The sequence below is a fragment of the Vespula pensylvanica genome, chromosome 3, assembly GCF_014466175.1.
Source record: "Vespula pensylvanica isolate Volc-1 chromosome 3, ASM1446617v1, whole genome shotgun sequence".
NCBI classification, from domain to species: domain Eukaryota; kingdom Metazoa; phylum Arthropoda; class Insecta; order Hymenoptera; family Vespidae; genus Vespula; species Vespula pensylvanica.
In genome coordinates this window covers 9,445,398-9,458,981 of record NC_057687.1, presented here as the reverse complement: position 1 = coordinate 9,458,981, position 13,584 = coordinate 9,445,398, and the positions used below count along the sequence as shown (strand labels likewise).

At 33.7% G+C, this 13,584-nt stretch overlaps 1 protein-coding gene across 6 annotated transcripts; it reads left to right on the top strand.

The window, feature by feature from the left end:
• The first annotated feature begins 117 nt into the window (after positions 1–117).
• Positions 118–11,761, top strand: LOC122627617 (tumor necrosis factor alpha-induced protein 8-like protein). Of its 6 annotated transcripts, none has more exons than XM_043808874.1 (5): positions 432–519; positions 8,694–8,772; positions 9,133–9,242; positions 9,719–9,993; positions 10,562–11,761. In XM_043808874.1, the coding sequence occupies exons 3-5, from the start codon at positions 9,233–9,235 to the stop codon at positions 10,913–10,915; spliced, it is 639 nt and encodes a 212-aa protein (XP_043664809.1). In that variant the 5' UTR covers positions 432–519; positions 8,694–8,772; positions 9,133–9,232; the 3' UTR covers positions 10,916–11,761. The 6 variants fall into 6 exon arrangements, with proteins under 6 accessions (XP_043664806.1, XP_043664808.1, XP_043664809.1 ...); XM_043808875.1 differs by lacking the exon at positions 432–519 and adding an exon at positions 911–972; XM_043808871.1 differs by lacking the exons at positions 432–519; positions 9,133–9,242 and adding an exon at positions 118–148.
• Positions 11,762–13,584: the final 1,823 nt, after the last annotated feature.

Below are 13,584 nucleotides of genomic sequence, written 5' to 3'. Positions count from 1 at the left end.
CAAAAATTTCTAGTCCTGCCATCTACTGTGGCGCGATACGAAACACTTATTGTAATCGAAGATAGCCGAGAATATCCGAAGTAATAGAATATCATCGTTCCTATATCCCTACCAGATCACACGGCGACAGTTCCCCATGGTAACGAGGGTAGGTTCGCGAAGCACAACAGACGACGTTCGTTCGCGCGAGTGGTGTGATCTGCTCGTGTCTTAGGACGGTCGATCGGACACGCGTTTTCTCTACTCTACCTGTCGAAAGTTAGTGGCCTCGTCGTTCTTCGCGCCACGTTCGCGATTCTTAATTGTGGGATATTTGATACGATCTTCGAAATACAATAAAAAGGAAGTTGAGAATATAAAATAGGAAAGAGAGAGAGAAAGAGAGAAAGAAAGAGAGAGAGAGAGAAAGAGAGAGAAGTTATTAAGCAGCTTTTTTTCCAACGGGACGTTGCGTCTCGAGAAGAATCTTTAACCGTCGTCGGTGTTGGGTCGCGACTGCGACCCAAAACATCATCAGAGGTTAGTGCGCGCGATAGATTTAAATTGACTCGCCTTTAATTTTTCAATGAATTTTTGTCAACCTTTCTATTGGACTTAATTCATTGGAAATCGTCTTAAACGATCGAAATATCGGTAGTGTCAGATACACATAGAGACTGTTGTTCGCTCAACGAACACTACGGGACTATTCAAATCGCAGCGTTCACTTTTTTTTATTATTTCGTCGATTCACCGTTGACTCATCCGTCGGTTATTATTGTGTTGAGAATTCATAGTTGCTGTTTCCCTTTTCATTGTTACAAAGATCCCACTTTCCCAGTAATTCTCTGAACTACAAAACATTATTCGATCAGTAAACTTGTTTAGAATCTTGATCGTGTACATACGAGTAACTACATACAACTCCGAAGCTACTACTTTTTATGAGAGGAGAACAACTTTGGTATTCATAACGGTTCATTACTCATGTTCGTAAGTAGAAAACTTTATCACGATTAAAATCAAAGTGGTAGTTGAGAATTCAAATGATTACTATTTTACAAATCCACATTTGTAAAGTACAACGTATTTTACTTAAAAGAACGGCCATAAATACAATAAGCTTCGTTGATTCCATTAATTAACCTAAAATTACACTCTTATATTTTCTCTGTTCCGTTGAATATACCGATGAAGGACTACACATATATCTAATTAATAACAATTTACATTAAATTCTCATTGGCCTCAATCTCGTTAAAAATTATTATTGTAATGAAAATTAAAAGAAGGAAAAAGAAAAATAAAAAGACAAGAAAGAAACTTTCCACGAAGATTGATCGTAGATCTAGATCCTTTGAAATAATAATAATAAAAAGAAAGAAAAGAAAAGAAAAGAAAAAAAAATGAAGATAAAGAAAAAGAAAAATGTAGAGAGAAAAAGATATCGCGGAAGGATATGAATCGCGTGCAGGTAAAAAAAAAGAGACTTGTTTGTCGAAACAGTATTCGTGCATTTTTTCTGTAATGAAAAGAAAAAAGAAAGAAAAAAAAATGAAAAAAAAAAAAATAGGAACAAGCAAGCAGCTTCAGATAGATCGATTGCACGTGGCAAATAACGTGCAGTTCTCTCGTCATCGTAAGGTTGTAACGTTTTGCGAGAGTAGGAAATACCGTCTGTGACATAGAAAAATAGCTTTACGCGGAGGCCGGAATGTCCGCTTAATTATCTATTTAGTCAGTGACACATACGACACGCACGTATGGGAGCAATTTAACGGGCCGAGTATGCATGTTACGTACACCGACAAATAGTTTCAATTGCATCGCTATGTCGAACTAAAACGAATTACAAATCAGAATCTTTCGTGACATTTTCGTCGAATAATATGAAATTTTTTATACGATCCATTCGAGTATACACTTTTTCAAATTTTTTAAATAATTTATATTCCCGCCAAAAACTATATATATATATATGTATATACATATGTATACATATATGTATATGTATGTATGTATATATATATATGTATGTGTATGTATATATAGGTATATATATATGTACATATATATGTACATATATATGTATACATATATATATGTATATATGCATACATACGTACATACATACACGTATATATGTGTCGTACGATAATCGTGATACATTTGCCCTTATGAATCAACGATTGAAGAGGAAAAGACTTAGTCTTTCTAATTTTATTAGAACGATCAATGAGGATAATCTTTATTCGATGAGAGAGTGAGAGAGAGAGAGAGAGAGAGAGAAAGAGAGTAGAACTCGTTAATGTAAAATATCGTGGTTTAAATAAAACGAGTGCAATGAATGAGCCTGTTGTGTGACGTGTGCGCTCTCGTGCTCTACGCATGTAATTACGATGGTAAAATAAAAAAAGGAAGAAAGAAAGGAAAAGAAAAAAAAAAAACAAGGAAGGAAGGAAAGAATGAAAGAAAGAAAGAGATAGATAGATAGAGGAGCAAAAAAGAAAGAAAAAAAAAATAAAAAGAGCGTTCCAGTTTTTTCATCCGTTCTTACTCTCGCTCCGCGTTTCTGTTGCATACGTGCGCATGCGCGTATTGCAAAGTGACTATGGCTTCGTAACAACATTGACCGCGCAAGCGTTCTCTATCTCTTTTTCTTTCTTTCTCCCTATTTCTCTCTCTTTCTGTTACACACATACTCGCTCTTCTCTTCCTTTTCCATCTCTTTTTCTTTTTCTCTGTTTTTCTCATTCTCCTACAAAATTTCCTTCCTTTTGCATTTTGCACGTTGTTACCGAGCGCATATCCTCAGTCTATTTATAAGAATTCTTGATAAATTAATTGATCGTTAATTTGAAATGATAGATGTTATATAAGAAAGAACGAATTTATTTCAATCGGGATCTTTTGTTTATTTCGATGAATAAATCTAATGATTTCAAATGCACGCAAAAAAAAAAAGAAAAAAAAAAATATATATATATATATATACACGAAGGATATTTAACATTTATCATGCGTTTAATTTATCCGATTAATATCGGTATGATTTACGTACATATGTACATACATTAGTACACATTAGTATTATATATATTAATTCGTTCGATATTAACTTTCAAGCAATTTTTAAAATGTATACACCAATGGTTATACATATAACATATATGGGTGTACGTAAACGTATATATACGATAAATATATCGGCTGAAGATTCGCCCTAATTACCGTGGTACTTTTTATTTTTTTTTCCCTCCCTTATAGGTGTGAGCGCGCGCGTCAAATTTAATTCACGAATGCTTTCCAGAGATGAAACACGGTGATGTTTTCGTATTCGTATACGTGTACATGCATACATATATGCATATATACATGTATGTATAAACGTATATGAAAGGTACGAAAATACATCCCCTCTCCCTCTCTTTTTCTCTCCTGCTCTCTTTCACACTTTCTCTCTCTCTCTCTCTCTCCCCCTCCCTCTCCCTCTCTCTCTCATTCTATCTATCTCTTTTTATCTCTTTCTCTAGGGGTTTCGAAGTTACAACATCGGTATGCGCGTTGTGCTCGTGAAAGCGAGATCTACGAACACGTGTCTCTCTCTTTCTCTCTCGGTCTTTTTCGAGAACGAAGTATAAACCCTCGTGCTCTTAAAACTGCCACCGTATACGCGGAATATACCTTTATCCAAGGGGACGAACGACGTCTCAAAAGTCGTATTTAAGGGAGCATCGAGTGACCCTTTTGTGGACGTTAATAATCTCGCGTACACCACGTGTTTAGAATTCCTTTTCTATTTGAGGTTTCGAAAAAAATATATGTGCGTGTATGTGTATGTTTTTATTCGATATATATATATATATAGTACTATAATATAGTATTATATAATACTATATTATAAATTATTAATACAATATAATACATTCATCTATATATACTATTATAGTATAATATAACATAGTACATATATATATACTATCTATTTATCTATACATATATATATATATAATAAATGTATTATCTACATATATACGTAGTTACATAAACGATCATAAAGTATACAGACAAAGTTTTGGCGGGTTTTCGATAAGGCAGGTGGTAGGCATCAGCGAGAAAGATGCTCGTTTTAACGAGGAGGGGTTTCTGCCAGTTGCACAGCTGTCGATGAGTAACAGCTGCATCTTGGGGAGAGTGAAAAAGAAAAAGTACCAAGGGCGGCCAAGAAAAAGCGAACTTGGGGAGGGTTGCTTGGTTGCTTGCTTATTCGCTCCGAACTTATCCAATGAAATCCTCAAGATGTTTCAAGTTGCTCCCTGCAATTGATCGTATGTGTGTATGTATATATATGTGTGTACATATCTACATATATACGTATGTTCATACGTATGTACGTACGGTACGTAAGACGTTGACTCGAAGTAAAACTCCAAATGCAATTACATCCTCTCGTAAAGCTTGTCTTATTTCATCACATAAATCGTAGTTTACTGTAGTTATACGTTGTCTTCTCAAAATGAATTGCTCTTCATCTTATTATCTTCACTCGAGATGGCAAAAAATCTTTTCTCGACTCGAATCCAGAAAATTTCTTTAACTTCGGGAGTCGTTAAGTTCGAGATAATGTTCAAGAAAGTCTAAAAGTCTCTCTTCGTGTCGAATATTTCTTCGTAGCTCTCGTTTTTATAACAATGTAGTTACATACACGTATCCTGCTTTATTTTCTTTTCTTCTTTTCTTTTTTTTTTTTTTTGTTTTTATAGCTTTAGGGTAGAATTTTACGATAAAGCTACAAATGGGCTGGCGTATATAAGCTAACATTACAGAAGATAAATATCCTTCCTGTCCCTTCACTCTTTTCTTTCTTCTTCTTTTTTTTTTCAAGATTCGATAGCTGCTCTTAAAAGCTTGAACACGAATAATCCTCTTTGACAGGTTAAATTTGTACACGTGTTAAATATTATCGTATCATTTTTTCAAGATTCCATAACTCGTCGATAACTCGACTTTTGAGTAGCTTAAAAATTTGTGGCGGAAATAGTCCTTCATTATACCTAAAAGTGTTGTACACGTGTTAGAAATTATCGTATCATTTTTCCAAGATTCGATAAATCCTATTTTGAGAAGCTTAGAAATTCGAATACGAAACAGTCTTCTATTATACGTAAAAATTTTCTACATCATTTATTTTCAAAGATTCGATAACTACTCCTTTAAGAAACTTAGAAATTCAAGCACGAAACAGTCTTCTATTATATGTAAGAATGTCGTACACGTGTTAGAAATTATCGTCTCATTTTTTTCAAGATTCGGTAACTCCTTTGAGAAGCTTAGGAATTCGATGACGAAACAGCCCTCTATTATACGTAAAAATGTTGTACACGTGTTGGAAATTATCGTCTCGTTTTTTCAAGATTCTATAACTGCTCCTTCGAGAAGCTTAGAAAATGGAGGACAAACAGTTTTCTCTTAGACATTAAATTGTTTACAGGTGTTAGAAAATTGTCGTTGTTACGACATGAAAATATAATGAGGCGAATGATAAGGATAGTTTTAATTTTAGAAATGACGACTGTCATATTCGTCGCCCGCACATCGTCCTTGTCTTCGATTCACGAGTCTCTTCACGTTTCTGGAATACATGCACGCTCGCTTTAAATCAAATAATTCGCTCATCGACCTTGCGATGGACTTTCTCCACGTTGCAACGTACCTACACGTCTCAATAATTTGATAAACGACGTGCACGTAAAACATTCCAACTAGTATGCGGCAAAGCAATCTCAATGTGTTTCCTGTATTCTATATATATATATATATATATACATATACATATATATATATATACATATTACATACACAGAGAGCTTCTAATCGTATTATCGGTTTCCTACTATACAGTATTATTATTACAAAGTTGTTTCGTTGGAGAAATATATTTGTGCTATATATGTAAGTATACACACACATGCACGCATATTACGTGTTGAGAATAATGTAGAATGTTAAATGACATGACGCGTTTTAACATCTGACTCATTGTCATAACTCATAAACGATACGAAACAAGTACATTAGCGTCTGGCCATCCTTATCGAAAAAATGTTTAACGTTTTATTAACGCATACGATAACGAACCAAATGACTTTTACCTCAAAACAAAAATGATATACGATAATTTCTATTGTATTTCTATTAAAAGAAAAAAAAAAGGAACAAAAGGAAAAAAAAATATCAATATAATATTAGCCTAAATTCATTCAATAGATAAGGGAAATATACCAATCGGTGATTACGAAAGATATTAGAAAAATACAGGGAAAGAAAACAAAAGAAAAATATAAAAATAATCTCCTGTTGAATGATAGACCAGTTCTAATCTCGGATTAGAGTGCTCGCTCGTGGATTATATAAAAAGGGATAAAAAGAGAGAGAGAGAAAAAAACGAAATGAGAAAAATTCCTGTAAGTTTCACGAGTTTCAGTAAAAAATAATCTTCTTTCTTTCGTTAGAGACAAATGTCAGAGAAAAAGAAAGACATAGACAGATATATATATATATATATATATATATATATATATAGAGAGAGAGAGAGAGAGAGAGAGAGAGAAAGAGAGAGGGAAGAAAAAAGGACAGATAACGTACGATCGCTGTCATCTTGATAGAGTGAATGAGAACGTTTTTGAATGGGAGACTGGGTGCAAGTGGTTGGATAAAACGGGAGCGGTAGTAAGATAGTAAGTGATGGTGGTACGAGTTCTTTGCGACCATCTGCGTCGTCTTTGCTGATTCGTGAAAGAAGAGAAGTAACAAAGAGGGGGTGAGAGAGAGAGGGGGTGGGGAGGGGAAGGAAAGAAATGAAATAGAAAAAGAGAGAGAAAGAGAGAGGGAGAGAGAAGAAAAGTTTGCCGATCGATCATAGGCCACCATTCGTGTTCCTGATCGACTAGTCCTTGTTATCGCTGCGAGCCTATCTCGTGCGCATAAAATTCGAAATGTGAAGAATAGAGAGAGAGAGACATAGAGAGGTAGATATAGAGATAGAGATAGAGATAGAATCGGTGTTCACATTCCGTGAAAGCCGACTCATTAATTTACAGGAGGAAAGCATTGATCGTGGAAGATTCCGTAACGTGACGGTTCTCTCTTCTTTTACTTTTATTTATCCATCTCTCTTTCTCTCTTTTTATTTTTTATTCGTTCCTTTTCTCTCTCTCTCTCTCTCTCTCTCTCTCTCTCTCTCTCTCTCTCTCGCTTTCGCTCTCGCTCTCTTTTTTCTCTCTTTTTCTGTCTTTGTTGTTCTGATTAGTCGACACCGTATAAAAGGAAAAAGAAAGAAAGTAACGAATTATAAAAGATTTGGAATTTTTTAACATATCGATTTCCTCGATTCGATTTTTTCAAGATCCACGGTTCACGATCCTTTATGATAACCTCTTCAAACGTCGAATGAGAGTCTCTGGTTCGCCTTGACGCTCCTTGCAAATCGATCCAACTGCCAAAGGCTCCTCTCCGTGTGCCTTATAGTCTTATACCTAGTCGCATTCACCTCACTCTCTCCATCTCTTTCTATCTATCTTTCTCTTTCCCCTCCTCTCTCTCTCTCTCTCTCTCTCTCTCTCTCTCTCTCTCTTTCTCTTTCACTCTCTAAGAGGAGGAGCGAATAGAGCGCGATAGGGACGCAGCTACTTGTCCACCCCTGGTTGTTATCTATGATACGAATTTTATCGAAGGGATGAGAAATGTGTCTCGGAGAACATCGTTGAGCACTTAAGAAATTGCGAAAGAAAGAAACGATGAATGTGAGAAAAGTATTTTAGAGAAAGAGGAAAAGAAATAAACATATGAACGAACAAACAAAGAAAAAAATTGAGAGAACTATCGGGAGCGATACTGATTATACTTATACGATTAATGGTTCTTTTTTCTTTCTTCTTTTTCTCTTTTTAGCGATCGTGTCACGTTTACGCAAACACATTACGAAAAAAGAGAGAGAAGAAAATTATAAGAAAAGAGAAAATAACATTTTGTCCCTTTCCAATATTTGTCACAGGATCTTTTCACTTTGGGATAAATCAATCTAATAATAGTTCTTCTTTACAATCCTTTTTCAAATCCTTGCGAGTATTCAAAACTTTTCGTCCTGCTTTAAATAAAATCGGAATATCGTAGAACTCGCGTTAGATCCTATTGCAAACTCCCAAGCGAGACTTTCGTATTGACTCTCTAACGAGATTTTTCTTTGAAATCTAACGCTGAAGTTTCCGATATGAAATTTGATCGAATACTATTATTGTTAGAATTTTTATTATGAAAAATCTATTGGAGAAGGAAATATAACTGAGAACTTCACGAGAATAATTCTAAATCGTTATTCGAGGCTTGGAGCCGATTAGTAAATTAGTCTGACCGTCGATTAAAAGCAGTAAACACGGAGAACACGTGTTTATGTATGTATGCATGTATACATGTGTATTCGTCTATCGTGTATGTTTCTTCTCTATAATACACAATATACGTACAAATTCATACATGTATACACAGATACGTTCGTACGTTCGTTAGTTAGTTCGTTCGTTCGTTCGTTCGTTCGTTCGTTCGTTCGTTCGTTCATTGCATTACATCGTTTTATAAAGTACCTCGTGGTTTCCGAGAGCATTGACTTTACTCGTTACATGCTTCATAATTGCTTAGAAAAGCTCTATGTCTTTTAGGTGGCGTGGGGCACGGCCGTAATGGAATTACAGAGCTGGTTACTCTACCATCTCGTAGCTGTAACCGACTGCAATCAAGGTATACAGCTACTTCCTCCATACATTAGATGGGATCTATTTAACGCGCATTCTCTATACTGCGTCTCGAACTTTAACGTAAATTCTATCTATCCTATTATTTTTTTTTCTTTCTTTTTTCTTTTTTTTTTTTTCTTTTCCTTTATTTGCTCCACTTCGTAATTCCATTTAGAAATGTTCAATGTTTGCACTTCGAATATTTTTATCGATCGATTATTTTAATTTGTTCGTACAATTGTCACGAATTTGAATAATTTCATTTTACTTGCTTGATCGAACATCTTATTTTTCCTCGAATACATATGGCTTATATTTTACATTTCACATCACATTAATTATTTTCTCATATATTATATTTTAGTTAAATTTATCTGAGTTCGACCAACGTTCACAGTCCACTGGCTTTTTTTTTTATTTAATTTCCAATCCCGTTATCGTCAAGAGGAAACTGCGGTTTACCAATGTTTGATGGTAAGTTCATCTTATCGACTCCGGCATTCATTATAATTTGGTATCCTGCAAGAAATCGAGATGGATAGAACGATTTGTAATTGTACTAACAATTTTCAAATATAACTTCGAAGATAAACTTACAATAAAATTAATCCAATTTCTTTCGCGTGATAATAACTTTTTGAATATTATTTATTTACAATTTTATGATTGCATTTCCTATGACAATATGATATATATGTAATACAAATTAGAAAGTACTTCATTTTTTTAATGAGTAGATCTCTTGATTGTTAAAATTGTGTCCATAACCGGAAGGGTGTGTACTTGACCGTTCATTGTCGTTCTTCCAACTCGATTTCTTTTGCAAGTTGGATTGTGAGACGTTAATGACATCTTCACGGAACTTAATGGCAAGTGTTTCCTACGTTTTTAAAACATATGTGTATACGCATCGCGAAATCCTCATTAAATGTTACTTAAATATATCGCAGTGATGCAGTCGGCAGCTACAATCGGTGGTGGTGGAACTTATCCTGCTGGAGGCACCGGAAGTCGTGCTCGAGACTTGGGTCTTCGTGCTCAGAAGAAGCTATTGGGACGAGTGGTCTCTACTGGTGCTGGAAGGTCCCTTTTAATAGATGACGCGACCACTTCACTCTTGGACAATCTTTACAAGCTGATGGAAAGGGCGACGAAGAACAATCCATCTCTGGATAAAAAACAACCAGAGAAAGTTCTTAAGAATATTGTTAAATTGTCCATCAAGGTATAACTTTTTCATTTCGTTGAAATTAACCCTCTATAACTCAATTTTGTATGAATGTGCGTGTGTTTTTCGTGTTTACAAAAACGATATAATATATCGAGTATATAATGTTTGCAAACAAATGATATGATGAAACGTGTAGTATAACTGTACTACACTGAGTATAACTTATATTTAGTAAATATTAACGTTCGAATATGAATTACAAATAATTTTGTAGAGAAAAAAAGAACGAAATAAATTTAAAAAAAAAAAAAAGAATACGGATATATTAATATATATGTAAATTTAAAGTTACATGGCGTTATAAAGGGTTAAATATTAGCCTTGGAATAAATGACAGCGATCGGTAAATTTAATGTTGATATGCGAACATACCATAAAAAGAGATGACTATTTCCTATTTATTATTTAATTCGTAGTTCTTCGTCAGATTGCAAAATGAGATAAAAAGGAAGAAAAACTCGTTTGCAACTCCTGTCAATTAATTCCAACGCAAATGATTAATGCAATATATCTAGTGTGGCTTCTCTTCTGTAGACTCGCCGTTCACTCTTTTAATACACAGGTTGGGCTGTTGCAACGTAATCAACAACTCGGTCCAACGGATGATGCAAAACTTGTTGAGATCAGGACAGCTCTGAGAGCAGTAGCGATGGCTGTGGTCTCCTTCTACGAACTCGAATTCAGTTTCGACAAAGCGTACTTAACTCGATCCCTCGAGCGTTGTCGATCAGCGATACAAGGTCTGATAAAGCCTCACTTGACGGACAAGTCTCAGGATCGATGTGATCAGGTCTTCGATTTTCTAAGAAATCCTGAATTTTTAGATTCAGTGTTTAGGCAAGATTCCGAACACAGACCAATCCTTGGCATGCTAGTCAGTGATATAAACAAAGCCTTAGATGCTGGACATCTTTGACTTTTTGTAGATTGCATTGTGCTCGATCGATATTAATGAAATGTCAAGAGAAGACGACGATCGATTGGATCGGTTTTCGTTCGATCTTTGCATAGAACCGTCAAAGAGGGTTCATTAGAAATTTTCTTACGTGTTCGCTCTGCCCATACACGTGCGTCGATCATTTTAACGACATTTTCTTAGAATTTACGCACGAACATACGTACGCACGGTAGCCGATTTTCTTTAACGCAACAACTAAAGGAAAAACGATACACATTTTCCGTATACATATGTAAGATATATATATCTACATATAGTATACGTGAACATCACTAGCTACACGATCGATGAACGTATCTATTGATTTATGCAATAATCGTTCAATACTCTGCTTAATTTAAAAATGTCGACATATATTGTGTAAACAAATTATATTTATTCGCGCGCCTAATTGCTAGGAATTATTAATAAATAATTAACACCTGCTACAGAAGTTCGAATTTCGACGGTCTTGACGGATGTTCAAAAGAGATCCTTGGAATTTAATGGAGTCTCACACGTAATGCACATTAAAAAAAAAAAAAAAAAAAAAACAAAACAAAAAAAAAACAAAAAAAAATACATTCACGCGATAGACATTTTATAAATGATAATCACCACATATCTTAATTTAACAAAATACACATTACTTATGTGTACATCTCAAGAATAATATTGTAATGTGTATATCTTATCGAAAAATTTCGATAGCAAGGATACGCATTTTATATACAGTATACACCTCCTCTCTTTACACGTTATTTATGACGATTATCTATATAGCGAAATGTACCAATGGTCAATAAATTATTTATAAATGCGAAACCTTTTTCTTTTGTTATTATTGTGGTAACCTTTATTATAACCTTTAACGTAACAAAACAGATATTTAACGGTACAAAAATGAACTATTCAATAAAACGTTTTAAAGTTCAGATTATAAAACTAAATCAAAAAGAAATACAACGATAAAGTATTATCTTTCACGTGTGTCACGCGATCTTTCTCGCAAAGAGATTTCGTTTATTTTCTTAATGCTGTTTCGTAAACTTTGGTCTTATAATAGTTTACACTAACAATGATTACAGGCGTAATTCTTGACCGAAATAGACGAACAAGGTCTTATTTTTAAAAGACGAATATTTAAACGAGGACGTGGCTTTTATGAATGTTTACAACAACATTTTATTTTTTTTCCTATTGCGTGAACCGTTCTCGAAAGAAATATAATTTGTTGACGCGATTTTTTTTTCTTTTTTCAAAGAAAAAAAAAAAAAAAAAAAAAGCATATTCAAAAATTCGATAAAGTCATATCCTCGCATAATCCTTCGTTTTTAAAATGAAATCTTTGTTCATCAAAATCGGTCAAAAATTCCATCTGTACTCGCTGTGGCGTAAACTTTGTTTTCGATATTTTTCATCGAAGAAAGTTCCGTATGGTGGCGCCTCTTGAACTTTACGGCAAAAGATAAGAAACTGGTACCCCCACTACTGATTTTCATATAAATGCTTGAGTGGTGTGTGTTTTGTTTCTATGAAGTAGAAACGATTGCCTGCTTGTTTGCTTTTGTTCTGCCTGCGTAAACTGATGGTCAGATTTTCTGTTCCATTCCAAAAGCGAGGAAATGCATTTCGCAACGCTCACACAGAGAAGCTATCGTAATTCATTTAGAGTGAGCTCATTTTTAATGAGCTTTGGACGAATAATGATTATATACTAAAAATAAAGAGATACGTGTTCAACCATTTATTCCCATTTATATTTTATACATTAGAAATGTCAATATCTTATAAGAAACGTTTAGCAGATGCCGAGTATCTAGATTCGTAATTCAAGAGTATAGTGCAGCATGCACATCGTATGAAACATCTCTGAATCTTTCAAAATAAATTCCTGAGAGTAAATGTTAACAGATAACACGCCAATCCTTTATCTATATTAAGAAACAGAAATAGATTACATAAATAAACATATTAAAGGTTTAATCAAACGATTTTATCAAAATCAATTAAATTATTAAAAAATATTACTGATATAAAAACATAAATTATCTTATAACAAAGTATTAATATTTAAATCATATAAAGATTAATCTCTTTAGTAATTAATTTAATATTTAATATAATGTATGTGTTTTTCTAACTTATTTTCCTATAACTAAGTTATTAATTAATATTATGTAAAACCACAGATGTGATATTTTTATACTATATTATAAATTATACAATTTCAAAATTATTTAAACATTACGTAACTCGTAATATGCATTAAAAATAAAATAATATTAAAATATTTAATAACTCAATACATCTAATTTTGAATTCAAAGTCGTTGCTTACTTATAATGTCAATAAAAACGAACGTCGTAGTGACTTTGATAGTTATCAAGTTAGTTTTCTTTTACATTCTGATGGGTAAACATCGAAATTTTCTCTATGAATCTGAAGAATATTCATCGTCTAAGGATCAACATATATTCAAAGTAAATATCAATCATTTCTTCAATATTTTCAACAATTTCTTATTGTAACAATGATACTGATAATTCTCCTTTTATTTTTCTGTTTCAGCCCTTCATTACAATCATGAGCGAAGCAACAAAGGAATCGAGTGTTGTATCATTAAATAAAGAAAAAGAATCGTAAAG

Coding starts and splice junctions, on each gene's coding strand:
- LOC122627617 (XM_043808871.1), top strand. Junction 8,773..9,718: donor TGTAACCGACTGCAATCAAG/GTATACAGCTAC, acceptor AATATATCGCAG/TGATGCAGTCGGCAGCTACA. Junction 9,994..10,561: donor TTGTTAAATTGTCCATCAAG/GTATAACTTTTT, acceptor TTTAATACACAG/GTTGGGCTGTTGCAACGTAA.